Source organism: Neofelis nebulosa, chromosome 11, assembly GCF_028018385.1.
Source record: "Neofelis nebulosa isolate mNeoNeb1 chromosome 11, mNeoNeb1.pri, whole genome shotgun sequence".
Lineage (NCBI taxonomy): Eukaryota > Metazoa > Chordata > Mammalia > Carnivora > Felidae > Neofelis > Neofelis nebulosa.
This window is the reverse complement of record NC_080792.1, coordinates 89249423-89277420: the sequence shown is the minus strand read 5'-3', so window position 1 is coordinate 89277420 and position 27998 is coordinate 89249423. Positions and strand designations below refer to the sequence as shown.

At 40.0% G+C, this 27998-nt stretch overlaps 1 protein-coding gene across 5 annotated transcripts in view; it reads left to right on the top strand.

Annotated features, from left to right (window-relative positions):
* SBNO1 (strawberry notch homolog 1) overlaps positions 1 to 27998 on the top strand; it is a 55327-nt gene that overhangs the window by 15709 nt on the left and 11620 nt on the right. For 4 of the 5 annotated variants that reach the window (XM_058691423.1, XM_058691421.1, XM_058691420.1 and 1 more), the window contains 22 exons: positions 3784 to 3880; positions 6675 to 6835; positions 7806 to 7939; positions 8125 to 8215; positions 9684 to 9845; positions 10723 to 10858; positions 10939 to 11044; positions 11180 to 11333; positions 12311 to 12493; positions 13012 to 13109; positions 14450 to 14601; positions 16554 to 16751; positions 17203 to 17370; positions 17483 to 17658; positions 18127 to 18258; positions 20343 to 20478; positions 21416 to 21528; positions 21620 to 21691; positions 22208 to 22307; positions 26436 to 26510; positions 27663 to 27809; positions 27895 to 27989. In XM_058691423.1, the coding sequence (XP_058547406.1) occupies positions 3784 to 3880; positions 6675 to 6835; positions 7806 to 7939; positions 8125 to 8215; positions 9684 to 9845; positions 10723 to 10858; positions 10939 to 11044; positions 11180 to 11333; positions 12311 to 12493; positions 13012 to 13109; positions 14450 to 14601; positions 16554 to 16751; positions 17203 to 17370; positions 17483 to 17658; positions 18127 to 18258; positions 20343 to 20478; positions 21416 to 21528; positions 21620 to 21691; positions 22208 to 22307; positions 26436 to 26510; positions 27663 to 27809; positions 27895 to 27989 (2886 nt within the window). The remainder of the gene's footprint in view (positions 1 to 3783; positions 3881 to 6674; positions 6836 to 7805; positions 7940 to 8124; positions 8216 to 9683; positions 9846 to 10722; positions 10859 to 10938; positions 11045 to 11179; positions 11334 to 12310; positions 12494 to 13011; positions 13110 to 14449; positions 14602 to 16553; positions 16752 to 17202; positions 17371 to 17482; positions 17659 to 18126; positions 18259 to 20342; positions 20479 to 21415; positions 21529 to 21619; positions 21692 to 22207; positions 22308 to 26435; positions 26511 to 27662; positions 27810 to 27894; positions 27990 to 27998) is intronic. The other variant, XM_058691422.1, reaches the window with a different exon arrangement.

The following is a 27998-nucleotide window of genomic DNA, read 5'->3' as shown; positions in this document are numbered from 1 at the left end:
AGCACATGGTGTAAGTGGTAATAGAAAGTACAGCAAAAAGTACATTGGGACAGTCACAATTAGGGTTATGACTTTGGAGGAAGAGGAGGTCTCCCTGGACTCAAATGGCCTGCGACGATTTCATTTTGTGGCAGAGATATAATGGAGATTGGGTGTTGAGTTTGGAGAGACTGTAGGAGGGCATTTTAGGAAGGGAGCTAATGCATTGGCACAGAGGCGGTGGCTATATGTTTAGGTGACCGTAAGCCATGAGGAAGTTGGAATAGTTGGATTTGGCACTTTGGAGGGTTCTGAGTTGAGTTTGAAAGATTTGGACTTGGTGCAGCACCAGTCGGGGCCACCTGAAGTGGAGGATCCTGTTAGTGACTCAGGATGGGCTGGTGGGGGGGGAGACCCTTTGGCTAAGTGCTCCAGAAGGAAGTATTAGAAATTAAACTTGGGGGACTACAAAGAGAATGATTGGAACAAGGTGAGAGGGAAGAACAAAAGGAAAACATGTAACAATACCAGAGGATTGCTAAGACTTGGGGACGGAATAAGGAACTGGAGACACAGCGCAGCCGTCTGTGCCTGAGGTTTTGAACAGGGACTAGGAGAGTGAATGCTGGCCGGACCCAGTTTACTTAATAGTTGCGTGCCAGCAACTTACATGGAAGTTGATTTTTAGAAAATACAATTGCGTTTTTCTTTTTTCTTTTTTTTTATTTTTTTATTTTTTTAAAGTTTATTTTTGAGAGAGAGAGAACCAGCCAGGGAGGGGCAGAGAATGGGGGACAGAAGATCCCAAGCGGGCTCTGTTCTGACAGCAGACAGCCCCGTGCATGGCTCGAACTCATGAACCATGAGATCATGACTGAACCCAAGTCTGACACTTAACCAACTGAGCCACCTACGTACCCTGAGATTGCGTTTTTCTTTAAAAAATGTATGTAGTACTCAGGTTCCCAGTTCAGCTTATGTTTGCCCATAATATGCCAGAAGTTCTTTGTTGTCCTTGCAGTTAAGAAACCTCTAACAGGGAGTGCCTGGGTGGCTTCAGCTCAGGTCATGATCTCTCGATTCGTGAGTTCAAGCCCTGCATGGGGCTCTCTGCACAGAGCACGCTTCAGATACTCTGTCTCCTTCTCTCTCTGCCCCTCCCCCGCTCGTGCTTTTTCTCTCTCTCAGAAATAAATATTAAAAAAAAAAGAGGGGGGCGCCTGGGTGGCGCAGTTGGTTAAGCGTCCGACTTCAGCCAGGTCACGATCTTGCGGTCTGTGAGTTCGAGCCCCGCGTCAGGCTCTGGGCTGATGGCTCGGAGCCTGGAGCCTGTTTCCGATTCTGTGTCTCCCTCTCTCTCTGCCCCTCCCCCGTTCATGCTCTGTCTCTCTCTGTCCCAAAAATGAATAAAAAACGTTGAAAAAAAAATTAAAAAAAAAAATAAATAAAAAAGAGGGGCACCTGGGTGGCTCAGTTGGTTGAGCATCCAGCTTTGGCTCAGGTCATGATCCCACAGTTTGTGGGTTCAAGCCCCACACCAGACTCTGTGCTGACAGCGTGGAGCTTGCTTGGAATTTCTCTCTCTCTCTCTCTCTCTCTCTCTCTCTCTCTCTCTCTCTGCCCCTATCCTACTCATTCTCTTCATCCCTCCTCTCTCTCTCTCCCTCAAAACCAGTAAACTTTAAAAAAAAAAAAAAAAGATCTAACGGGCGCCTGACTGGCTCAGTCCGTGGAGCATGTGACTCTTGATCTTGAGGTCTTGAGTTCTGGCCCCACATTGGGCATAGAGCTTACTTTAAAAAAAAAAAAAAAATCTGTATCTCTGGCAGAGATCACAAACTGGTAGACTGTGGACCAAAGCCAGTTGACAGATGTGTTTTGTTGGGTGGGACTCCACAGTATTTTGAAAAAATTTGAATTTGTTGCTACCACATAAAAATCCTCTGATTTCCAGGTTCTCCTGAAAAACAGGAGTACCTGACGCCCATGGGCCCACATTCCCACCTAAACAGGCTCCTGGCTGAGTAGGAACGTGGACTTTGTGTGTTGGGTGGGCGTTCTGCAGGTACCACAGTCTCCCCACTCCCCCTCATTTATCTCCTTGACTTGAAGCTTGGGGACCCTCAGTTGCCTTTTTATTGGCTTTGAAATTTACCTGTCTGTCCCTGGATTTTGTGACCAGACAGTAGACCAGCTTATCTTCCAGTTAACACTCTTGGTGATTTTTTTTTTTAATTCAGGTAAGGGAAGATAAGATAGAGGGAGAAGGAAGGAGGCTGGTCATTTAGCATAGTATGCATTCTTTTTTTTTTTTCAATGTTTTGTGTTTTATTTATTTTTGAGAGAGAGAGCATGAGTGGGGGAGGAGCTGAGAGAGGAAGACAGGATCTGAAGCGGGCTCTGCACTGACAACAGAGAGCCCGATATGGGGCTTGAACTCACGAACTGGGAGATCATGACCTGAAGTCGGAAGCCCAACCCACTGAGCTCCCCAGGTCCCCTAGTCTTATTTGATAACGTGAGGAAAGGGCTGAAGGTGGGATGGGGAAGACACAGAATTTAAGTGATTTAAGCAAGGCCACACAAATTAACAGCAGAATGAGGATTTGTATGTGTTTCTTTGCCAACCCCACTTTGTCTCCGGTTTCTGAAATTGAGTTTTATTTTGGCATACTTTCTAAGAACATTCGGAACTTTTTTGGATTTTTTTCCTAAGGATTCCATGGATTGATGTTGATTGGATTTTATCTACCATCTCCCTCTTCCTTCCCACTTTTATTGAGCATCTGTTTGCCATCATAACTCTAGACAAAATATAAAGAAATTGAAGAGCCTGTCCTTACCTTTCAATGTTTTGTTATCCTTGGCGTTGCCTGTAGGGCCTGACTGGCTTCTCTCTTTTTTTTTCCCCCCTCCTTTTCTGGATATACTGGATTTCACAGATTTTTCTCTATAGTCTTTCTTGAACAAGCACATTAATAAATATCTTTGGTGTTGGTTTACTTGTAGTGCAAAGAGGCTTGTTCAGGGGCTTTCTATTCCCCTATTTCTCCCTACCGCTCCTCCTTTAAGATTCTGTGAAGAAAAAAGGAACATATGATTGGTAACCATTCACACAAGTTGTCTAGGACAGTCTGGCTTTATTCTAGTTTTCCTGGTGTACTTAACTAATAGCTCCCCATTTCATTTTCACGTGTGCCAAGGATTAGAGAGTAAGTGATAAGGCTTTCTTATAGTGATTGTTGTGTTTGTGGAGACACAGATGTCTGAAGTAAACGCTCCGTCCTTGAGAAGAACCTTTAAATCCAGAGTTTTCTGGGGTTTTAGTTTCAGTGTCCGAGGGAGAGAAGACAGGTGACGTGAAGGTTCACTAAAATGAGGGTGGGATGTGTGGCTTCAGTGGTTTCTGCCATTGATGTTGTAGGATGAGCTGCTGGGGCTCATCCACCTTCCTTCCTAAGCCTTTTGGTCCTTCTCTTCCTGGAACTGACAAGGACTAAGGTTAGAAAGAGTTCTGGGCATCAGGGAGGGTGGTAGGCAAAGGGGAAAGTAGTTTGAGAGGTAGTGACTGGAAGGAAGGTGGAGCCCTGACATGACGCAGCAGTTGTGTTAGAGCTGAGAGTAGGGCATGGATTATCTTTGCTCATCAGAGAAGCACGGAAGAACCAAAGTATGATCCAGCTTTGAGGGAGCATAGAAGAGGAATGTCATGTTTCCAAGACTGAAGATTGCTAGTATTCCTACAGAGGAGTTTTCCTGTGTGTTGGCTGGACCTCCAGTCTCTGATTATGCTCTATGTTACAGAAGGTCCCTGTTGTGAAAGAGGAAGATGAACCAGAGGAGGAAGATGAAGAAGAAATGGGTCATGCAGAAACCTACGCAGAATATATGCCAATAAAACGTATGTCTTTGGGATTCGTCAAAATGATGAAAGACTTTTGGGTTCCTCTTGAACTTAAGTAACTTTCCCACACGTGTTATTACCTGTTAGGATCTATCAATATTGGGTACCTTGGAATTTGACAAGTGTGAGCCTTATAATCTGTTTTAAACTATTACAGGTTTTAAAATATCTGGGTGAAAATTTTACTGGTGTATTTTTTCCTGCAGAAAGTTAAAACTGTTTTGGGTTGAAGTCCTTTAAAACTAAGAGGAAAAAAGCTTGGGCTTTATTTTGTTTCAAGTTAATTTTGCTCATGTCAGCAGCAGGTATAAAATCATAGTGAATTATAGAGGCGTAAGTCTGTACCTTAGCTTTATATACTTTATGCAAACAAAAGCATGGGAATCTTAGAAATACAATGTGCTATTTATTTCAATAGTGTACATTAACATTTCTCCCTTTTTGCCGTAACAACCATGTTTTATTTTTTTAATTTTTTTTTTAATTTTTTTTTTTAATGTTTGTTTATTTTTTTTGAGACAGAGACAGAGCATGAACGGGGGAGGGGCAGAGAGAGAGGGAGACACAGAATCGGAGACAGGCTCCAGGCTCTGAGCCATCAGCCCAGAGCCCGACGCGGGGCTCGAACTCACGGACCGCGAGATTGTGACCTGAGCCGAAGTCGGACGCTTAACCGACTGAGCCACCCAGGCGCCCCTTATTATTTTTTTTTTTTAGTGACCACTGTACTCTGTCAAACTGAAAATTAATAGTTTTTAACTTTGGTAGAAAAATGTTCACTTTGGGTGGCTCAGTTTGTTAAGTTCCCGACTCTTGATTTAGGTTCACTCAGGTCACGATCTCATGGTTGTGCATTTGAGCCCAGTGGGGCTTCAGTTCGGCATGGAGCTTGCTTGAGATTCTCCCTCTCCCCACCTCCCTCCTGCCTCGGGCATGTACTCCCCACCTCTCAAAAAAAAAAAATGTTCACTCTCATTATATGGTGGTGATAAGATGGAAAAAATATACACATGGCTAGAATCTTTTATGTACTCTGAGTTTCTATAAAAAGCCACTAATATTACCACTTGAACTAAAAAATCTGTTTACCAACTGTGTATGGACTTCAAGCTCCCATAATTTTCTGGCCGTTTAAAAAGAAGTTATTTATTTTTAATGTTTATTTTTGAGAGACAGCGTGTATGCATGTGAGTGGGACAGGAGAAGGTGCAGAAAGAGAGAGGAATAGAGAATCCAAAGCGGGCTCCACACTGACAGCAGAGTGCTGGATGTGTGGGGCCTTGAACCCATGAACCATGAGATCGTGACCTGAGCCGACATTGGACGCTCAACCTACTGAGCCACCCAGGTGTCTCTATTTATTTATTTAAGTTTATTTATGTATTTTGAGAGAGCGAGCCAGGGAAGGACAGGGAGAGAGGGAACCCCCAAGCAGGTGCATGGTGTTAGTACAGAGCCCGACTCGGGACTTAATGTCATAAACTGGGAGAACTGAAACCTGAGCTGAAACCCAAGAGTCAGACACCTAATTGACTGAGCCACCCAGGTGTCCCTAAAATGAACTTTAGAAGTAAAAGAAAAACAATTTTTTTAATTAAATTTTATTTTTTAATTTAAATCCAAGTTAGTGAACATACAGTAAAAATAATTGTTTTTTGACGAACTTTAAAGAGCACTTGGCTTGCTCAGCTGGTAGAACATGTAGCTTTTGATTTCAGAGTTGTAAGTTCGAGCCCCACGTTGGATGTGGAAGCTACTTAAAAATAATACATGCACATATACTTACATACCTGTATAAATTTTTAAACTACGAACTTCAGGTTGTAGTATCCGAAATGGGTAGTTTCCCCCTCCCACCCATAATAGTTCATAAAAGGATTGAGAGTTTATCCGTGGCCCTTGAAACCAAAGTCAGCAAACTAAATTTGGACTTCTGCTTGTTTTTATAGTTTTATTGGAACATAACCATGCGCGTGAGTTTATTTATTTATTGGCTATGGCTGCTTTTACTTTGCTACAATACCGATGTTCAGTAACACCAGATACTCTGCAAAGCTGGAAATATTTATTGTCTGACCATATATAGAAAAGGTTTGCTGATCTCTGTTTACAGCTATTCACATAGGGACGCCTGGGTGGCTCAGTCGGTTAAGCGTCCGACTTCGGCTCAGGTCACGATCTCACAGTCCGTGAGTTCGAGCCCCGCGTCGGGCTCTGGGCTGATGGCGCAGAGCCTGGAGCCTGCTTCCGATTCTGTGTCTCCCTCTCTCTCTGCCCCTCCCCCGTTCATGTTCTGTCTCTCTCTGTCTCAAAAATAAAAAAAAAAAAAAAAAAAAAAAAAGCTATTCACATAATGCATTTTAGGGAATTAGTTGCTGTTTAATTTTACGGCCAAGATTTCCATTAAAATCCCTTTCAAAATAAAATTACATTCCAAACTTTTGTTTCACTGATGCAAGGGCGTGATTCATTCAGATAAATTCCCAAATCTAGGATTGTGTTTGTTGCTATTGGAGAACCGGATGGTATGAACCAAGTCCATATTTTTCTAGACTTTTTTAATCAGTGGGTCTTTATTTAAAGCATGAGTATTTGATAAATAGGTCCTTTTAGTCAAATTTAAATAGTAATTTACCACCCATCAATGCCTTTATAGAATCCTGAAGTGTATAGTTACTTATTTACTTTTACTTTTTCTATGATAGGAAAAATATGGCAATATCATATAATAAAACTGGAAGTGTTATTACCTAGAAAAATTAAAATGGAGTTTTTTAAATTTTTCGTTCAGTAAAAATTGGCCTACGTCATCCAGATGCTGTGGTGGAAACTAGTTCTTTATCCAGTGTTACTCCTCCTGATGTTTGGTACAAAACATCCATTTCTGAAGAAACCATTGATAATGGCTGGTTATCAGCGTTACAGCTTGAGGCAATTACTTATGCAGCGCAGGTAAGCAATAATATTTCGTAGCTACATACAATATTTATCTTTGAATGCTGGTCCATATAATACAGTTGTTTTAATGCAAAGGTTAAGTTTTCCTTGCATGAAAAACTTGTGAATGTGATTTTTATAGAAGTTTCACGTGTCTGATAATTAAAGAGGTAGCATGGATTCAGGAGGTGCGCGTTTCTACTAGAAATGACAAATGTTACAGCCTTTTTGGAATGTGTATTAAAATTAAAAATACATACATCTTAAGGCGTCTGGCTGGCTCAGTCATGCAACTTTTGATCTTGGAGTCATGCAACTCTTGATCTCGGGGTCACGGGTTCAAGCCCCACGCTGGGCGCAGAGCTTGCTTGAAAAAATAACATATATCCTTTGACCTAACAAGTGTATTATTGGAAGTCTATTCGACAGAACTGTTAGATTGAGAACGTATATATTAAGGAGATGGATAGATGGGTGGTTGACTTTGTTTTTGTTTTTGGTGGATGACTATTCGTTGCAGCTTTTTTAACTTTGGTGGTAGAATGCTGGGAAAGACTTAAAAGCCCATACCCTTGTGGGTGTTTGAATAAACTGTGGTATTAGTGTATGGTACTGTCTTTTAAAACCATGAATTAGAGTTACGCTAGTTGTCTCGAGAGGGCTTCTGTCTTACTCCATTTCTGTAAAAGAAGTAATGGCCAAACAGCTAACCACCCCCCATGTTTATGTGTGATTAAAAGTTTGTATTTGACTCTGCGAGCATTGAAACAGGTATGGGAGAAGCTCACCAGTTTGTTGACTTCAGTTACCTGGTGCATGTGAGTGTGGCAAGAAACAATACTTAGTAAATATAAAGAAAGTATTCATACTAAGCCAAAGCGTATGTCATTTGTATACGCATAATCACATTAATATTTCCTGTTTAAAAGACTGATGACTGAGGTATTTGAAGGAGTAGATTAATTATCAACTTTCTCTTTTTTAGCAACATGAAACATTCCTACCTAATGGAGATCGTGCTGGCTTCTTAATAGGTGATGGTGCTGGTGTAGGAAAAGGAAGGACGATAGCAGGAATCATCTATGAAAATTATTTGTTGAGTAGAAAAAGAGCATTATGGTAAGTAAGTGCCAAAGACCGTGTAAGCTTTCTTTTGTGAATAATTACTTACGCATGTGAGATGGGTTTTATTACTGAGTAGGTGTATTTTTTAAGTGTCGAGGCCTGAGTACTGCTGGATTGATGGAATTTGCATTTAATTTGTGTGTGTGTGTGTGTTTTTCTTTTTCTTTTTTATGTGGCAGGTTCAGTGTTTCAAATGACTTGAAGTATGATGCTGAAAGAGATTTGAGGGATATTGGAGCAAAAAACATTTTGGTTCATTCATTAAATAAGGTATGAAAGTTTTCTATTCAGTTAGTTATTCAGTAAATATTGATTCATCCGTGAGATTGGAATAATAACAGGTTCTACTTTGTAGAGTTACAAAGATCAAGTGAGTTATTTTACAGAAAGCATTAGTTGAGGGCTAGCCATTCTCATTGGGTTGTGGATTACTGTACGTCAGCTACTGTGCCAGGTACGGTTGGGTGGTGACAAACAAAATAGGCCTTGTCTCTGTCGTTACGGAGTTTATTCTCAGTCTTCAGTGTTGGTCTTTGTTTCTGAGGTGACTTTATATGCTGAAGCTCACAACTGTGTGTAGAAGGGTGCACTGTAGTAAAGCTGTGTGGACAGGTAGTGTGCCCATCACAGCACATAGGGAATTGTTGACTTTTGGAGACTGATTTGGAGATTTGTCTGGTAGATTTGTGTATCTGTACCTGCGTTTATGTAAGAACAATACTGTCAAGTGGAAGAAAATGTGGGTAGGTATCTAAAGCAGTTTAATGTGATAAGAATCTTCATGTTCATTTAGCAAACCCTTACTGACCTCCTCCTGTGCACCAGCTGCTGGAGTTACCAGGGTGGAATAGACAGACCTGGTTCCTGCAGGTGCCTCCCCATTAGCCTTTTGAAAATAAGGACAAGCATTCCATGTGGCCCTAAGTTGGTTCAGTGTCGCCTTGCTGATCATCGGCTTTTTGGGGGGGGGTGGGTATGACTGAGTGGATTGGTGGTGCCGGTTCTTGAATTGATAACCGACAGCTCAAACTAAAAAACTGACTGGCATAGCTCGTTATATATGACACAGGACTGACAGTGACTTGGCATATAGCAAGTGCACAATAAATATTTGTAAAATGAATATCGTGACTTTTTTCTTAGAGGGGAGCTTGGTTTATAACCTTTCGGCTTTTTGTTTTGTTTTTGAGAGAGGGAGTAGGGGAGGGACAGAGGGAGAGAGGAGAGAATCTTAGGCAGGCTCTACATCCAGCACAGAGCCCCATGCGGGGCTTGATCCCATGGGGGCGAAATCATGACACGAATTGAAATCCAGAGTAGGATGTTTAACTGACTTAGCCACCCAGGAGCCCCTGTAATCTTTTGTTGTTGTTGTTGATAGAAGTTTTTTGAGGAGGGCCTGGGTGGCTCCCTGCTGGGTGTGGAGCCTGCTTAGGGGAGTCTTTTCCTCTCCCTCTGCCCCTCCGCTGCCAGCACTCTCTCAAAAAAAAAAAAAGGTTTTTGAGACTTTGATGAAAACTGGATCCTTATGTCATGAAGTTATGTGTGTGTGTACGTACATACATACAATGGTACGTGTGTGTGTATACGTATGTAGAAGAAATTTTGTGTATGGTCTTAGGGGTCCTTTGGCTTCCCTAAAACCCATGATAGACTCACCAGTTTCCTGCTGTAGAAGCTTAGGTAAGATAAATGTTTCAGAGAAAAAAGTATATTTATAACTTTTTTTCTTTTTTAGTTTAAATATGGAAAAATTTCTTCCAAACATAACGGGAGCGTGAAAAAGGGTGTTATTTTTGCTACCTATTCTTCCCTTATTGGTGAAAGTCAGTCTGGTGGTAAATACAAAACTAGATTAAAACAACTTCTGCATTGGTGTGGTGATGACTTCGATGGAGTGGTATCCTTTTCAATAAATGTTTTTATGTTTTTTAATGACACAAAAGTGCATGTGAGAATAAACCTTTGGAAAACTACATCCTGAGGTTAACTGCAATTGCTGGGATGAGAGCTTTTAGGATAGCTCAGCATCCAAGGGGTCAGAAAGTTGATTCTGTTTTGTAGCTGCCATATAGGAGGCCAGTATGTAAGCTCCTGGTTTAGGGAAATGTTAAGAGGTGTGGGACGTGATGAATGCTATATTCCTCTTTTTGGGGATTCACGGTGCATATTGATATAGTAAAGCACCTGAGACGACTAAGGGGAAAAAACTGAACTTAGTGATGTTCAAACCTATTTACCCATGGCAAACCTTTTGCTGTCCTGCATGAGGAATGCCAGTTTTTAAAATGCTCATTAAGTTAGTTACCAATTGTACTTCTACTTAGAGAATTTGCCAAAATTGTGTGGTGGACCTTTCTTGCCAGGGTGGATCCTTTCCTCCATTCTAATCAAGAATTAAATATCAGGTTAAGAGAAATACCCAAATGAGAGGTTGCCTCTGAGACTTGAAAGGGAGGGGTTACGTCAAAGAGAGGCACGTAGAGGGCTTCATTTATGTTTGTGATCTTAAAAAAGAATCTGAGGCAAATAAAGTAAAATGTTACAGGTTTTACAAAGCTGTATGATGGGTATGTTGGTATTATTTTAAAAAGTTAATGCTCAGGGACTTATTATCCGTGGCAACTCTCCCTTCCTGATTATCTTGAACTTGGCCCACTCCTCTACCACAGAAATTTGGGATGTTCCCCAAGACCTTAAGGAAATAAAAGTTAAATCTTCTTTAAAGATTAGAAATACTTGCTACTGTGATGTGTTCCTTAATTCACTCTGTACAGATAGTCTTTGATGAATGCCATAAAGCAAAAAACTTATGTCCTGTTGGTTCTTCGAAGCCAACCAAGACAGGCTTGGCAGTTTTAGAGCTTCAGAACAAATTGCCAAAGGCCAGAGTTGTTTATGCTAGTGCCACTGGTGAGTTGTTATTTTATTTGAAAGATACATGTGTGAGTTATTTATTCAGCTATAACATGTTTTGTTTTGGGATTTTTCAGGTGCTTCTGAACCACGAAACATGGCCTATATGAACCGTCTTGGAATATGGGGTGAGGGAACTCCATTTAGAGAATTCAGTGATTTTATCCAAGCAGTAGAACGGAGGTAATGTAGTTTACGGTATACGCTGTTTGTTCTCAGTTGCAGTTTAAAAGAGGTGTTACTGCTAAAACCTTTTCCACTTATATTAAAGCCCTACTATATTTAATGATAGTTACTGTGTGTTTTAATTTTATTCAGAGGTGTTGGTGCCATGGAAATAGTTGCTATGGATATGAAACTTAGAGGAATGTACATTGCTCGACAGCTGAGCTTTACTGGAGTGACCTTCAAAATTGAGGAAGTTCTTCTTTCTCAGAGCTATGTGAAAATGTATAACAAAGCAGTCAAGCTGGTGAGAAGTTATTTCTTAATTCCTAGTATTTTTAATGTCTGTCAGCCCACAAGAGTATATTTTGCTGTAAAACAACAGATAAATCACCAGATCCTTACTTTCCTAATTTTCTAAGCTTTCTCTTTGTTAAAGTAATTTATTAGGAGAAAAAAGCTATTGGGGAGCCTGGGTAGTTCAGTCGGTTGAGCGTCTGACTCTTGATTTCGGCTCAGGTCATGATTCCAGGGTCATGAGATCGAGCCCCGCATCAGGGTCTGTGCTGGGTGTGGAGCCTGCTTAAGATTCTTTCTCTCCCCCTCTGCCTCTCTCCACCGCTTGTGCACGCGCGCTTTCTCTCTTTCAAGTAAATATAAATAAAACAACATAAAAAAGCTATTTACAATGGGGTGTCTGGCTGGCTCAGTCGAAGAGCATGTGACTTGATCTTCAGGGTTATGAGTTCGAGCCACATTTAGTGTAGAGATCACTTAAATGCATAAACTTTTTAAAAAGCCATTTATTTAAGTCGCATAGTTTTAAAATTACAGTGTAACTATTCCCTAAGATGACTGTAGTTGCTAAGAAGAGTTTCGAGGCAACTGTGAACATCCTGAAAAACATTTGTTTAGAGCTTCCGAAGCTACTGAAGTTGGTTTATTAAATTAATGTTAAGTAGTCTTGTGCCTAACATTATTTTGCTTGAATTGGTCATTTTTAAAAAATGTTTATTTATTTTTGAGAGAGAGAGAAAGTACACGAGCGGGGGTGGGGTGGGGGGGAGGCAGAAAGGGAGACAGAGAGAATCCCAAGCAGGCTCCATGCTGTGCACGTAGAGCCTGATGCGGGGCTCGAACTCAGAAACCGTGAGATCATGACCCGAGCCAAAATCAGGAGTCGGACGCTTAACTGAATGGGGCACCTAGGTGCCCCGAATCAGTGATTTTTAAATAATTCACAACACAGATGAAATATCTAAAATGTTGATTGTGTATCTTCAGTGGGTCATTGCCAGAGAGCGATTTCAGCAAGCTGCAGATCTGATTGATGCTGAGCAACGCATGAAGAAATCCATGTGGGGTCAGTTCTGGTCTGCTCACCAGAGATTTTTCAAATACTTGTGTATAGCATCCAAAGTTAAAAGGGTTGTGCAACTAGCTCGAGAAGAAATCAAGAATGGAAAAGTAAGTTGAAGAACACATTAATAGATTTATTCTTTGGTGATGTTTTCTAGTCTTGTGTGTTCAGGCTTTCTGCTTGGAAAGCCTGCTCTGAGAGTTGAAAAGTATTAATGTAGTCAGACTTTAAAATACACATTTCTTTAAAGAATTTAGATAGCTCAAAAGAGTATAAAGAAATAAACCACTATAATTTGGCCATCCATAGATATAACTACTGATGACATGTGGGTATTTATTGCCATACAGTTTTTTTCTTTTCAGCAAAATATAGATATACTTGAAGTACACAGAACTGAGGCAGGGGCTTTAATTATGTCCACTGCTGTAATCCTATTTCCTAGCTAAGTTTTTTACACATGGTAGCATGCCTCAGATATATACAGAATAAATAAATGAGCACGTATGTACAATAATGGGTAATTCTTGTTTGAAATCCTTTTTCTTAACTATTTTAAATATGTAAAATACATCTTAAGAAACCACATGCGTGGTATTATTTATAATTCTGTTTTTCTCTCCAGTGTGTCGTAATTGGTCTGCAGTCGACAGGAGAAGCTAGAACATTAGAAGCCTTGGAGGAGGGTGGAGGAGAATTGAATGATTTCGTTTCAACTGCCAAGTAATGTTTTTGGTTTTAAGTTTTTATTTAGATTAGTTTTAAGTGTTCGCATTTCCTGGAGGCAAAAGTTTTGATTCATCCGTACCATCATTAAAGTTTTTCTGATCTTAGTTTTTGCAGTTCTGTGCGATCCATGACAGTATATCCTTTGGAAAACAACATACGAATGCTCAGTTGTTAAGCATTTTGACAATATTGTGCCCAGTATTTGAACTAATGGAAGGGTATGATTTTTGTCTTGTAGATCTTGGAAATGTGTGACAGCTTGGATTAGTTTCTGTTTTAGTTTCAGCTTTGTGTGTTTGAAATTACCATTATCTGCACGAACAATAAGTAGAGTTTGCCCCAGTTTAGTAATCTGTGTATAAAAATTGCACGCAATCATGGGATATTCAAAAAGAGTTTTAAAAAGAAGTTTTTAGACATCGTTTCTCAGTTTATTTGCCTACCCTAGCCATGTTAAGTGTGGTAGTAAAATTAGCAAAATAACCTTCGCCCCACCTATCTTTTGCCTCAGGCGATATATTCAAGTGGTTCCTTTTAAGGTGGATATAATCCAAAACTGCTTCTAAAAACAAAACATGCACCTACTAATCTGTTGTCTTTTGTACTTATGTGCCTATTACTATGTTGTTTAAAATGGTAGGAGCTAGTCACGGGTGCCTATCAATGGCTAGTCCAAATTGAGATACGCTGTGAATGTAAATACAGGAGATTTCATTCAACGACTTAAAGTATATGTTTTACATCTCACTGATTGCATTTTGAAATGATACATTGATATATATAATACTAGAATATGTCCTGAAATGTATTATTAAAAAAACGTTTGTCTAGTTTTCTTTTACTTTTTAATGTAGTTACTGGAAAATGTAAAAATTGCATATTTAGGGGCGCCTGGGTGGCGCAGTCGGTTAAGCGTCCGACTTCAGCCAGGTCACAATCTCGCGGTCCGTGGGTTCGAGCCCCGCGTCGGGCTCTGGGCCGACGGCTCGGAGCCTGGAGCCTGTTTCCGATTCTGTGTCTCCCTCTCTCTCTCTGCCCCTCCCCCGTTCATGCTCTGTCTCTCTCTGTCCCAAAAATAAATAAAAAATGTTGAAAAAATTAAAAAAAAAAAAATTGCATATTTGGCTTGGCCTGAACTTTATTTCAGTTAGCGTTGACCTACAGTATTAAAGTTATTTCAGCTGGATTATCACTGTTTTGTAAAACTGAACAAAGTATACAGTATTTACTTTTTAGAAAATGTATTTTAAAAATATATTCAGTAAGACTTTATATATAATAAACTATTTGGCAAACTGAACCACTAATTGTCACTTTTTTTCTCCTATAAACAGAGGAGTGTTGCAGTCACTAATTGAAAAACACTTCCCTGCTCCAGATCGAAAAAAACTGTATAGTTTGTTAGGAATTGATTTGACAGCTCCAAGTAACAATAGTTCACCAAGAGATAGTCCTTGTAAAGAAAATAAAGTGAAGAAGCGGAAAGGTGGGTTTTTTTTCTTTAAATGATGTTGAAAATAGTGTAAATTTGACCATTTTGAAGCAGCTATATTTTGGTATTGAGCTGCCTTCCTTAAATTGGCATGTGGTTGTATATTTTCACTGTTGCCTATGTGGTTTTGAACACACAAGTAACTCCCTGTTTTAAATTAGGACTTGAACAATTTGGTGCTAGGCACTATATTAAGCACTGGCCATACATTGTTTCATTTCACCCACAAGGGATCCATATGAAAATAGGTCTTGCTCTTTGTTTTCTAGACAGAGGACACTAAGGCACAGAAAGATTAAGAGGTTAAGGAATCTTCCCAGGTTCACATAGCTAGTGGGCAATACACAGCAAAATCTGGGCCTTGCTATTGTTATAGCTGCATATGCATACACACATATGGTGTTTTTACAGTCTTTAAAGAGTCATTTGTTAATTTATTATTTTTAAGAATACGCTCCGTGCTGACTAGACATTTTATAATATGCAAACTTCAGCTTGTGTTTAGATGCTTAGTAAAATGTTTGGCTTTCAGAAGTTAACTTCTCAGGCACCTGGGGGGCTTAGTCGGTTAAGTATCTGACTTCAGCTCAGGTCATGATGTCACCATTCGTGAATTCGAGCCCCGCATTGGGCTCTGTGCTGACAGCTCAGAGCCTGGAGCCTGCTTTGGATTCTGTGTCTCCCTCTGTCTGCCCCTCCCCTGCTCATGCTCTGTCTCTCTTTCTCTCTCTCTCAAAAATAAACATTAAGAAACAAAAGTTAACTTCACAGGCTTTCTCTAGGACAGTGATAACTTCCATTGGAATGTCTGTGATGCTGTGTATTCTAAACACAGTGGCTGATACTTGAGCCTTAATTTTTTTTATCTGTTGTAAGTACATGTTTTTCACATTTTTTAAGTTTATTTTGAAAGAGAAAGCACGCGAGCTGGGGAAGGGCAGGGAGGGTGGAGAGAGAATCCCAAGCAGGGCTCAAACCCACGACTCTAGGATCATGACCTGAGCCAAAATCAAGAGTCAGACACTTAACTGACTGAGCCACCCAAGTGCCCCTACATTTTTAATCTGCTTGAAAGTGGGTTGGTTATTATAATTGAGAACATTTTTTTATGGTAGTGGCACAAAAAGTAATGCTGTGTTTTAGAATCAGTGGCCTCTTAAATGGTCGCGTGGTCGTTTCCCTTTGCTGAGTTATGTTCTTACCATATATACCATTAATATGTGAACTTCTAATGGTTTGTTCCAGATCTCTTTTCTGAATATTCAGTAAAATAATTCAAATCAGCACCCTGTTTGATTTCTAAAATGGTGTGTTATAGATTTTTTTTTAAGTATTCCGTAAGTTATTTTTTTAAGGTATTTTATTTTTTAAGTATTCTATAAACCTATAATTATTAGGTCTGTTCTCTCAACCTGATATGCAGTTGGATTGTGTGAAAATGCCAGAGATTCTGTTTTGTGTCTGTTGTCCTGAATTTGTTTTGAAACATGTATTTAAAGGCAGTCTTGGATATGTATTGACATGTTTCATTTCTTCTTAATAATTAAACTTAACCTGATTTCTTATGGGAGTCTAAAAGGTTAACACTTGTGAATTTTATGTACTTTTCCTCTGTTTTCTTATGTGATTTAAAAACATTTTTTTTCCTAATGTTTATTCATTTTTGAGAGAGCACAAGTGAGCGAGGGAGGGGCACACACAGAGAGAGATACAGAATCTGAAGCAGGTTCCAGGCTCTGAGCTGTCAGCATAGAGTCTGACGTGGGGCTTGAACTCACGAACCATGAGATCATGACCTGAGCCGAAGTTGGATGCTTACCCGACTGAGCCACCTAGGCGCCCCCTCCGTGTTTCTCATTTGAATAACTCATGAGTTAAATGTAATTTTTTGGATATTTAGAATAGTGTGTTTGGGCTGACTGTCTTGTTTGGGGGTTTGAGGGTAGGTGAAGAAATAACCCGAGAAGCCAAAAAAGCACGAAAAGTAGGTGGCCTTACTGGTAGCAGTTCTGATGACAGTGGGAGTGAATCTGACGCGTCTGACCATGAAGAAAGTGACTATGAGAGCTCAAAAAACATGAGTTCCGGAGACGATGATGACTTCAACCCGTTCAGAGATGAGTCTAGTGAGGATGACGAAGACGGTAAGTGTGTCGGTTAAATATAAACTAAAGGATATTTATCTCTGTGTCTGAAATGGGAGATATATATATATATATATATATATATATATATATATATATATATATATATATATTTTTTTTTTTTTTTTTTTTTTTTTTTTTTTTTTTTTCCCCCCCTGTGCAGTACAAATCATCGCACAGATTCTCATCTTTGCTTGGTGGACAACTCCCAAGCTTGTTTGTCTTTTGGTAGTTTATCTCATTTATGGGAGATGGTGGCCTCCGTTTTGTGTAGTGCTTTTTAACCTCAAACTCTGGCATTGTACCTTATGGTGTGTTGGATGTACTACTGGACCAGTGTAGCTGGTGACAATTATAAGTTACCAGTTAATACAGAAAATTCAAGTGTTGCTGCCTTTGAAGATTCTGCTTCGTTCACGAATGATTTGACACATCTTTTCTTAACTTTTAGATCCCTGGTTAATCAGGAAAGATCACAAGAAAAACAAAGATAAAAAAAAAAAGAAAAGTATAGATCCAGATTCTATTCAAAGTGCCTTATTAGCATCAGGTCTTGGATCAAAACGACCTAGTTTTTCATCTACGCCAGTAATTTTGCCTGCTCCTAACAGTGCACCAGGTATCTTAAGAGGAAGCTTGCTTTGTCCTTGAAATGTACTTTTTAAACAAAACATATTTAAACTTTGTACTGATTTTTTTTTTTTTTTTCTTACCAAATGTGCCTTATCTAGCCAACAGTAACACCAACAGTAACAGTAGCCTTATAACAAGTCAGGATGCTGTGGAAAGAGCCCAGCAGATGAAGAAAGACCTACTTGATAAACTAGAAAAATTAGCTGAAGACCTCCCTCCTAATACCCTGGATGAACTTATTGATGAACTTGGTGGCCCTGAGAATGTTGCTGAGGTAAATATGACTCGATCAGGGCTGTGTCTCTCCTTGGTCTTTTTTTTGTGTTCCTTTTGGCCACTTCCAAAATGCTGAGGAATGAATGCTATTTTGGATATCATAATAATGTGTCTAATTTTGTCTTAGATCTTAGAACCTTGTTCTGTATTTGTCTTCCTAGAGTCAGTGAATTCTTATCCTTAGTATCTGGTGTTTACCCAACACTGATCTGTTACTGCACCTGTCATGAAGCCTTTGTGATCATTGCCCCACATCTGCTTTCTCTGCTGGAATCTGAACTTCTCCAAACCAGAGATTGTATTGCAGTGTTCTCTCCCCCAGGGTGCCTGTGCGGCCCAGGCTGCACAGTACATACTGGCTTCATCGTCCCCTTCTGTCCCCCACCACGTTTCTCTAATGAAGGAGTCCTGGGTGACCTGCGTCTTAATCAGGTAACTTAATTGTAAGGACACTTTGGTTTTTCAGATGACTGGCCGCAAAGGGAGGGTTGTGAGCAATGATGATGGAAGCATATCTTATGAGTCAAGATCTGAACTTGATGTCCCTGTGGAAATACTAAATATCACAGAAAAACAAAGATTTATGGATGGAGATAAGGTATGTTTTTCTGGGATGCTTTTCAATGAAAAGAACAATGCCCATATGTTAAAATTAATGTTCAGGGTTTTTGTTTGGTTTTGTTTTTTCTTTTAAAAGAAACTACGTGTGGGGGCACCTGGGTGGTTCAGTTGGTTAAGCTTCTGACTCTTAATGTCAGCTCAGGTCATCGTCAGAGGGTTGTGGGATTGAGCCCCGTGTTGGGCTGCCAGGATGGAACTTTCTTGGGATTCTCTCTCTCCCTCTCTCTTTGCCCCCTCCCTCCACTTCTCTCTCTCAAAATAAATAAACTTTTAAAATAAATAAAACAAATTGCGTTGAATGTTGTTATTATTCTGTATTTTTTAGTAATTGCACATACTGCACATTTTACATTTTCATTATTTTCTCACAAATTGGATGTAGTAAGTATTTTCTATTGTGCACAAAATTAAATGTGGATCGTAATAACTTTGGAGGCTTTCTACATTTTTAATCAGAATATGAAACTACTGAGTTCTCACAGGTCGTCTTAATGCCTTCACATCTAATGCTACTCTCCAGTGTCAGTCTAATTTTGAGTCTAAAAATACATTTAAGCACACACAGATTCCTGATGGTCTTTGGTTTTGCTGATTCTTACTGCTGTGTAGCCGTGTCATATTAGGGTGATTCCTCTGAATGACGTTTAGATTGGCTTGCATACCTCACCGCTGTGGAGACAGACCTTGGTTGCCTCCGGAGGCTCTTTGTATAGCCTCTTACTGTTAAGTAACCATCAGGCAATTTTGAGATTCTCAGACTAGTTCTTCCCCATTTAGTTGGAATTAACCATAAGCATTTGCTGATGAGATTGCTAAAAAATAGGAGTGCCACTTAAACTTAATTCCTTAATTTAAAAGGTAGAATAAAATCTTAAATCTTTACTCACATTTTTCTTTATATTTCAGTGAGTTTTTCTGCCTTTGCAAATGAAATAATTGAGGATAGTTACCATTATCAAAGTCTTCTGGAAATAGATTTGTCTATTTTAAAAATTTATTTATTTTGAGGGAGAGCACGCATGAACAGGGGAGGGGAAGAGAGCCGGAGAGGGAGACTCGTAAGCAGGCTCTCTGCTGTCAGCATGGAGCCCTTCATGGGGCTCAGTCTCACAACCATGAGATCATGACCTGAACCAATATCAAGAGTCGGATGCTTGGGGCGCCTGGGTGGCGCAGTCGGTTAAGCGTCCGACTTCAGCCAGGTCACGATCTCGCGGTCCGTGAGTTCGAGCCCCGCGTCAGGCTCTGGGCTGATGGCTCGGAGCCTGGAGCCTGTTTCCGATTCTGTGTCTCCCTCTCTCTCTGCCCCTCCCCCGTTCATGCTCTGTCTCTCTCTGTCCCAAAAATAAATAAAAAACGTTGGAAAAAAAAAAAGAGTCGGATGCTTAACTAACTGAACTGGCTGAGCCACCCAGGTGCCCCTTATAAGTATATTTAAAAGCTCATGCTACGTATTTTAAAGATTGTAGAAAGAGGTATTACCAGTTGTGCCATGTACTTTGTTTCATGAATTTTTACCCATGTGCATTGGGAATTGTATTAGTTGGAATTAGTTTTAGCTGTTAAATGACAGAAAATCCAAAATCATACTGATTTAAACAAGGTAGAAGGTAATTTCTCCCATGTACAAGTTTGAGTATGTAGACCAGGGCCGTTAAAGCTCCTTGAAGACTATGCCTCTTCTGTCTTATTCCTTTAATATGTGAGCCTCCATTTTCAAGTTACCTATTTTAGATTCAGTCATAATACCTTTACATTTCATCTAGCAGGAGAAAAAAGGAGAAGGGCACGTTCTTGACTTTGAAGGACATTACTTAGATGTTCGTATCACCTACAGCCTACTGGAGTATGTCCACAATTAGCTGCACTGCAAAGTGAGAAATACAATCTTGATTCTGGGCAGCCGTGTACCTGCCTAATTTGGGGTTCCATAATTGAAGAAGGAGGGGAGGATAGGTATTGGTGGACCACTAGTACTCTTAAGAAATTTACTTAGGGTACTGGCCTACTTGTCTTTGTGCAAAGGTGATTATTTTTTTTTTCCCTTTACATTTAATACAGAATATTGCTATCATCTCAGAAGCTGCCAGCTCGGGTATTTCATTACAAGCAGATCGGAGAGCTAAAAATCAAAGGCGACGGGTTCACATGACTTTGGAATTACCCTGGAGTGCTGATAGAGCAATTCAGCAGTTCGGTAAGTTCCTACATTGAATATCACTTAAGAGATAGCTAGGGATCGTTGGGGAAATGTGTACATATCAAAACCTGTATTTAATGTCAGATATCTTAAAGCATGACGTATGTGTAATTTTGGAGTGGATTTTGATTGCATATACCTAAAAATCTAGAATACGTGAATTCATTTCTTACCTGTTGTGAGAAATGTAAAAGAACTGTGTTGGATTTCTTGGGGGTTTCTGGCATTATATCTAAGAATAAGGTTCCTCGGGAATATCTTCATTATAGATCTTCAGGATGTATGTGGTCTCTGTCAGAGCACCTGCCACCTCATGTCCTTTTCAGCCCTCAGTGGCTTTACTGAAGGCATATTACTCCTCCCTTGCCCTACACATTCATGTCCCTGTGACTTGATGATTTAAAAAATAAAAATTTTGGAAGAACCCAGAGTGACTTTGCTTCAGAAACATTGTGGTTAACCCCAAGTGGGGCAGCAGTAATAATATGTTTATCATTGGACAGTTCTGTGGCAGTTTCTGTCCTTTTGTAAGGGGGGAGTAGTGCTCTGAATATGGATGTTGTTCAAGCGAGTGTTTTCTGTTTTGTGCCTTTTGGAGAGTCACAGTAATTGTTACTTTTTTTTTTAATATTTACTTATTTTGAGAAAGAGACTGTATGAGTGGGAGAGGGACAGAGAGAGAGGGAGTGAGAATTCCAGGAAGGTTCTACAGTATCAGTGCTGAGCCCGACATAGGGCTCAATCTCATGAATCGTGAGATCGTGACCTGAGTTGGAAGCTTAAACGACTGAGCCACCGAGGTGCCCCAAATGTTACATTCTTCAGTTTTTCTCTTAAAAGTTTCCAGATACCAGCTTAGTGTTAAAATGCTAGAAATCGATCTCAGAATACTTTGTGTATAGGGAACACATAAGTATTTTTAATGTCTTTACAGGACGGACTCATAGATCAAACCAAGTCACTGCTCCCGAATATGTGTTTCTGATTTCTGAATTGGCAGGAGAGCAAAGATTTGCTTCTATTGTTGCTAAAAGACTTGAGAGTTTGGTAAGTTTTTGAAGTTGTATAGTTGTGTGTAAGAGATGGTGAATGTTAACCTGTCTTCTGTGCCTTGATTGGAAACTTTCTGTTTTGATAGGGAGCGCTTACACATGGTGACAGAAGAGCAACAGAATCTAGAGATCTGAGCAGGTTCAATTTTGATAATAAGGTACATTTCAGCTTTCAGTATCTCTGAAAATTTGTGGTAGTGTCTAGTTCTCTGGTGAACAAAAAGGGGAAGTGGTTACTGTTTAAAACTTAAAACTGCCTCCTCTTATGTTTTTGCTGTAAAATGATAGCATCCTGTAAGACACAGATTTTCCCATATCAGACCTTTGGTGATCAACTCTGCAGTATAATCGTATTTTCATCCTTATTAGGAAATAGGAATATAATAAATACTTGTGAATGAATCAAATGTGAATTTAAAGGAAGTTATTTATTGGACATGCGCTTTCTGCTATTGTGTGAACTAGCATATATATATATATGTATGTATATACATATACGTATATATACATACATATATACACACGCACACATGTATATGTATATACATATATATAAAGTCCTGTCATTTTTGAATCTTAGGTACCATACATAATAGTTTTTATAGCATTCAGCTGGTCATGTGATTGAAGTGTAGCAAGTGTTGGAATTGGTTGACCTTTGTTTTTTATTGCAGTATGGAAGAAACGCTTTAGAAATTGTCATGAAATCTATTGTCAACCTGGATTCTCCTATGGTATCACCACCTCCGGACTATCCTGGAGAATTCTTTAAAGGTAACTTTTAAAAATTATCACTCAGGGGTGCCTGGATGGCTTAGTCACCTAAGCGTCCAACTTTGGCTCAGATCATGATCTCACAGTTGATGAGTTGAAGCCCCACATGAGGCTCCATGCTGGAAATGCAGAGCCTGCTTGACAGTCTTGCTCTCCCCTCGCTGTCTTCCCCTCCCCCACTCACACTTTCTCCCACTCAAATAAACTTTAAAAAATAAAAATAATCACAATAGAGGAAAACAAGTACAAGGTAGGCACTAAAACTTATTCTGACATGTGCTGTTGTTTTACATTTTCTTTGGATGTAAATTGTATAAAATTTAGAAATTAAAGGTTAACAGACACCTAAGTTGACTTCTTACAATCAGATTATTAAATTTCATTTATATGAGGTATTTTTTGCCATTGGCAGTTTATTGCATGTTAATACTAGATTAATAGAGCAAAGTGGATTTGTTACGTTAATTTATTTATTTTTTTTATTTTTTTTTTTAAATTTTTTTTTCAATGTTTTTTATTTATTTTTGGGACAGAGAGAGACAGAGCATGAACGGGGGAGGGGCAGAGAGAGAGGGAGACACAGAATCGGAAACAGGCTCCAGGCTCCGAGCCATCAGCCCGGAGCCCGACGCGGGGCTCGAACTCACAGACCGCGAGATCATGACCTGGCTGAAGTCGGACGCTTAACCGACTGTGCCACCCAGGCGCCCCTGTTACGTTAATTTAAAATGACTATGCCAGGTAGCTTTTAAATTTTAATTTTAGAAAGTGCCTAGGTAAATAATCTGTGGAAGTTGGTACAGGATGTACGTAAAACAAAATTAACCACGTATTAATAGTTGTTAAAACTGGATGATGGGTTATGTGTATCTGGTTCATAGAGTAATTCTTTTTATATTTCTATACGTTTGAAATTTTCATATTAAAAAAAAGCCCCAGGTAGTGCTATAGAAATTCTTTTGACCTGTCTTGCAAATCTGTAGAATACTTTTTCCCCATGAATGTAAGTAGTCTAGATGATTTTGATTTTTGATGATTTATTTTATAATTCAGAAAGTTATGAAAATACTTTGGAGGGGGTGCCTTGGTGGCACAGTCGGTTAAGCGTACGACTCTTGATCTTGGCTCAAGTCATGATCTCATGGTTTGTGAGTTTGAGCTCCACATTGGACTCTGTGCTGATGGTGTGGAGCCTGCTTGGAATTCTCTCTCCTTCTCTCTGCCCCTCCCCCGCTAGTGTACACGCTCTTTCTCTCTCTCAAAATAAATAAGCCTTTTTTTTTTTAACGTTTATTTTTGAGGGGGAGAAAGAGAGTGTGTGCAAATGGGGGAGGGAAAGAGAGAGCGGGAGACACAGAATCTGAAGCAGGCTCCAGGCTCTGAGCTGTCAGTACAAAGCCTGATGCAGGGCTCGAACCCATGAGCCATGAGATCATGACCTGAGCCGAAGTCAGATGTTTAACCAACTGAGCCACCCAGGCACCCCTCAGAATAAATAAATCTTAAAAGAAAAGAAAATATGTTGGCAAATATGTAGATGTAGGGTATTTGAAACATTATTGTAGAGTTAGAATTTTTCACTAGAAAGTCCTTTCCAGTTGAACCAGTATTGGTTCATTATTTAGTATTGGTAACAAGCTATATTGACATACTGGCAAAGATGCTTATAATCACTGATGGCATTTAACAAAGCAGAAACTACAGGGGCACCTGGGTGGCTCAGTTGATTGAGCCTCCGTCTCTTGATTTTAGTTCAGGTCATGGTCCCAGAGTTGTGGGATCGAGCCCTGCATCAGGCTCCTCGCTGGGTGTGGAGCCTATTTAAGATTCTGTCTCTCCTTTTGCCTTTCTCCCCATCTTGTGCTGCCTCTCTCTCAAAAAAAGAAAAAAAAAAAACCCAAAGCAAAGAACCAATTAATTCTTTTCCTCTTTCTCTTTTTTCTTCCTGTTTTTTTGTTGTTGTTGTTGTGTTTAAAATGACTCCCTCATTTGTTTCTATTGTTTTTTTTTCATTACATGTTACTTGGGCAACCTGGATGGCTCAGTTGATAAAGTATGCAACTCCTGATCTCTGGATTGTGTGTTCAAGTTCCACGCTGGGTGTGATTACTTAAAAATAAAATCTTAAAAAAAATAAGTAAATTACATGTTACTTACAAGCAATGAAAAAAGTCAAAGTATATAATGAAGAACCAGTACTCTCCCCTTAATCCCCCCCTTTCTCATCTGCTGAGGTCACAAGTGTTGACAGTCTGAACAAGGACCGCCTTCTACATCTTTTCTCCTTGTTTGTCTAAACACAGGGCTTTTTTTTTTTTTTAATGTTGTTGATATCACGTACAGTGTACTTTTCTCATTTAATAACATAGACCCCTCTTAAAACTCAGTAGCTATAGCACTAACATTTTTTTAACATTTATTTATTTTTGAGACAGGGAGAGACAGAGCGTGAACAGCGGAGGGTCAGAGAGAGGGAGACACAGAATCTGAAACAGGCTCCAGGCTCTGAGCTGTCAGCACAGAATCCGACGCGGGGCTCGAACTCACGGACCGCGAGATCATGACCCGAGCCGAAGTCGGCCGCTTAACTGACTGAGCCATCCAGGCGCCCCTAACATTTTTTTTTTTTTTAATTTCTTCTTTCTGTTAAATTTTATTTATTTGTTTTGAGAGAGACAGAGATAGCATGAGTAGGGGAGGGGCAGAAAGAGAGAATCCCAAGCAGTTTCTGCACTGCTAGCACAGAGCCCAGTGTGGGGCACGAACTCAAGAACCACGAGATCATGACCTAAGCCAAAATCAAGAACTGGACGCTCAACCAACCGACCCACCCAGGCGTCCCAGCACTGATGTATTTTTAACATTTGGATGATACTCTACAGCTAGCTTATACAACAGTTTTTTAATCATTCCCTCATTGGTATTCAGGTGGTTTTCATTTTTTTGCCATCATAAACAGTGATGAAATTATACAGTTCTCCTTCTGTACAGATTTTCTTCCACAAGACTGGTTTCCAAAAAGAAGGATTTTTGGCAGCAGGGATCTCTGGCTGCAGAGATGTCACCTACAGAATTTAAACAGTTTTGTGTGTGTAGCAGAGTACTGACTGATTCATTAAATGTGTAAATAGGATGCAATCATGCTTTCCTATTGACTCTGTTCTCTTAGACCCTCATTCTGTAAGTCTGGTTTGGACCCTGGACGTCAGTAATAAAAAGCCCCATAAACTAGGATGCATGGGTGGGTTCATCGTCCGACTCTTGCTTTCGGCTCTGGTCATGATCTTGTGGTTCATGGGTTCGAGGTTCACACTGGGCCTTATGGTAGCAGTGTGTAGCCTGCTTAGGATTCTCTCTCTGTCTGTTCCTTCCCTGCTTGGGCATGCTCGCTCGCTCACTCTTTAAATAAGTAAATAAATATATAAATAAACTTTATTTTTAATGATTCTATTAATTTTTTTGAGAACGAGAGAGGGTGTGAATGGGGGAGAGGCAGAGAAGAGGGAGACGCAGAATCCAAAGCAGGCTCCAGGCTCTGAGCTGTCAGCACAGAGCCTGACACGGGGCTTGAACTCACGAACTGTGAGATCATGACCTGAGCCGAAGTCCAATGCTTAACAGACTAAACCACCCAGGTGTCCCAATAAATAAACTTAAAAAAAAAAAAAAGGCCCCATAAACTGCCTTCTTAGTAACATAATTCAGAACATGTTAACTAACTGTTACACATTTTGCTTTTGTACCACCTTGTCAATGCTGATGGGTAACATTTGAGAGGGAAGCAAGATTCATAGCTTGTTTACACAATTATTTAATCAGCTAGTCTTCTTTACGTGTCCAAAATTGTTTATGGCCTGTGGGTGACAGCTGCGTAACCAAACATCTCCACTTCCAGTGACTTCTGTTGGGAAGATGAGATATTTTAATGAAGTAATATAGTGTGAAGTTTGAATACTATAGGATTTTGGAGTGCCTGAAGACCTGTGGGGATGGCCATTTAATTCAGCTAATAGGAACGGTGAAAAATACTTTAGGCTGTGTTTTAATGCTAGAACCTGATGTAGTTTGGTCATCTCACAGCCCGTTGAGTCATTTGGGCTATAAGGCTTTTTATCAATTTCTTGACAGATGTTCGACAAGGACTGATAGGAGTTGGCCTGATAAATGTAGAAGATCGCTCAGGAATTCTGACTCTAGATAAAGGTAAGAGTATGAGTTTTGTACATAGACATAACTGTTGCTGTATCATTACGTACAGCCCCTTTTGTTTATACTTTTGTCAATTTGAAGTTTCAAGTTTGTAGTTCTCAATCCCTCCTCAGTGCTCCTCCTAAACCACTCTGGCTGGTTTTTGCTAATGTGGTTATTCAAAAGAGATTAAACCTTTATTATGTCCATATAGCAGCAGTTTTCAACCCAGGTTGCATGTATGATCAACTGTATGATCATTTTAGAAAATGCTGAAGCCAGGGCTGGGGCTTAGACATTGCTATTTCCCACAGTTCCAAACGTTGTAGCCAAAGTTGAGCTTCACAGACGTATAGCACTTAGAACTTTATAAATCAAGATTTCATGTTGGAGAACAAACATTCTCATGTGCTAAATTGTGTTCATACTGGGGCGCCTGGGTGGCGCAGTCGGTTAAGCGTCCGACTTCAGCCAGGTCACGATCTCGCGGTCCGTGAGTTCGAGCCCCGCGTCAGGCTCTGGGCTGATGGCTCGGAGCCTGGAGCCTGTTTCCGATTCTGTGTCTCCCTCTCTCTCTCTGCCCCTCCCCCGTTCATGCTCTGTCTCTCTCTGTCCCAAAAATAAATAAAAAAAAGTTGAAAAAAAAAAATTAAATTGTGTTCATACTTTCAGTAAGTGGAGTTGAAGATGCAGAAATTCAATAGGATCATTATCTTTTGGAGCATGTGTGCGGCCATACTAATTGTTAGAGGTAGACATGGTCAGGTTACAGCTCTGTTCTGGGAGCAGGGGGAAGTCAAGGCTGTGAGGGAAGAGCATGGGGGAGAAAGGAGACTTGGCCTAGGCCTAGATGAATGAGTTTTTTCTTTTTTCTTTTCTTTCTTTTTTTTGATGTTTATTTTTGGGAGAGAGAGACCGAGCACGAGTGGGGGAGGGTCAGAGAGGAAGACTCAGAATCTGAAGCAGGCTCCAGGCTCTGAACTGTCGGCACAGAGCCTGTTGTGGGGCTTGAACTCACGAAGTGCGAGATCACGACCTGAACTGAGTCATGACCTGAGCCACCCAGGCGCCCCATCTTTTTTTGTTGTTGTTGTTAATTCCAGGGGCGAGTAGATTTTAATTGCCATTTGAATGTATTAAATCTTTGACATAATCTTGTCCTTGCAGATTATAATAACATAGGAAAATTCTTAAACAGAATTCTCGGCATGGAGGTGCACCAGCAGAATGCGCTCTTTCAGTATTTTGCAGACACACTTACAGCCGTTGTTCAGAATGCCAAAAAAAATGGAAGATATGATATGGGAATTTTAGGTAAGTGGAGAAACTTGGAAAATGTCCTGTGTGTTCCTAATAAAATGTTCTTTTTTCACTTCTATGTTGCTTTTTCTTTTTTAAGATCTTGGTTCTGGAGATGAAAAAGTGAGGAAAAGTGATGTTAAGAAGTTTTTGACTCCAGGATATTCAACCTCTGGTCATGTAGAGTTATACACTGTAAGTTTG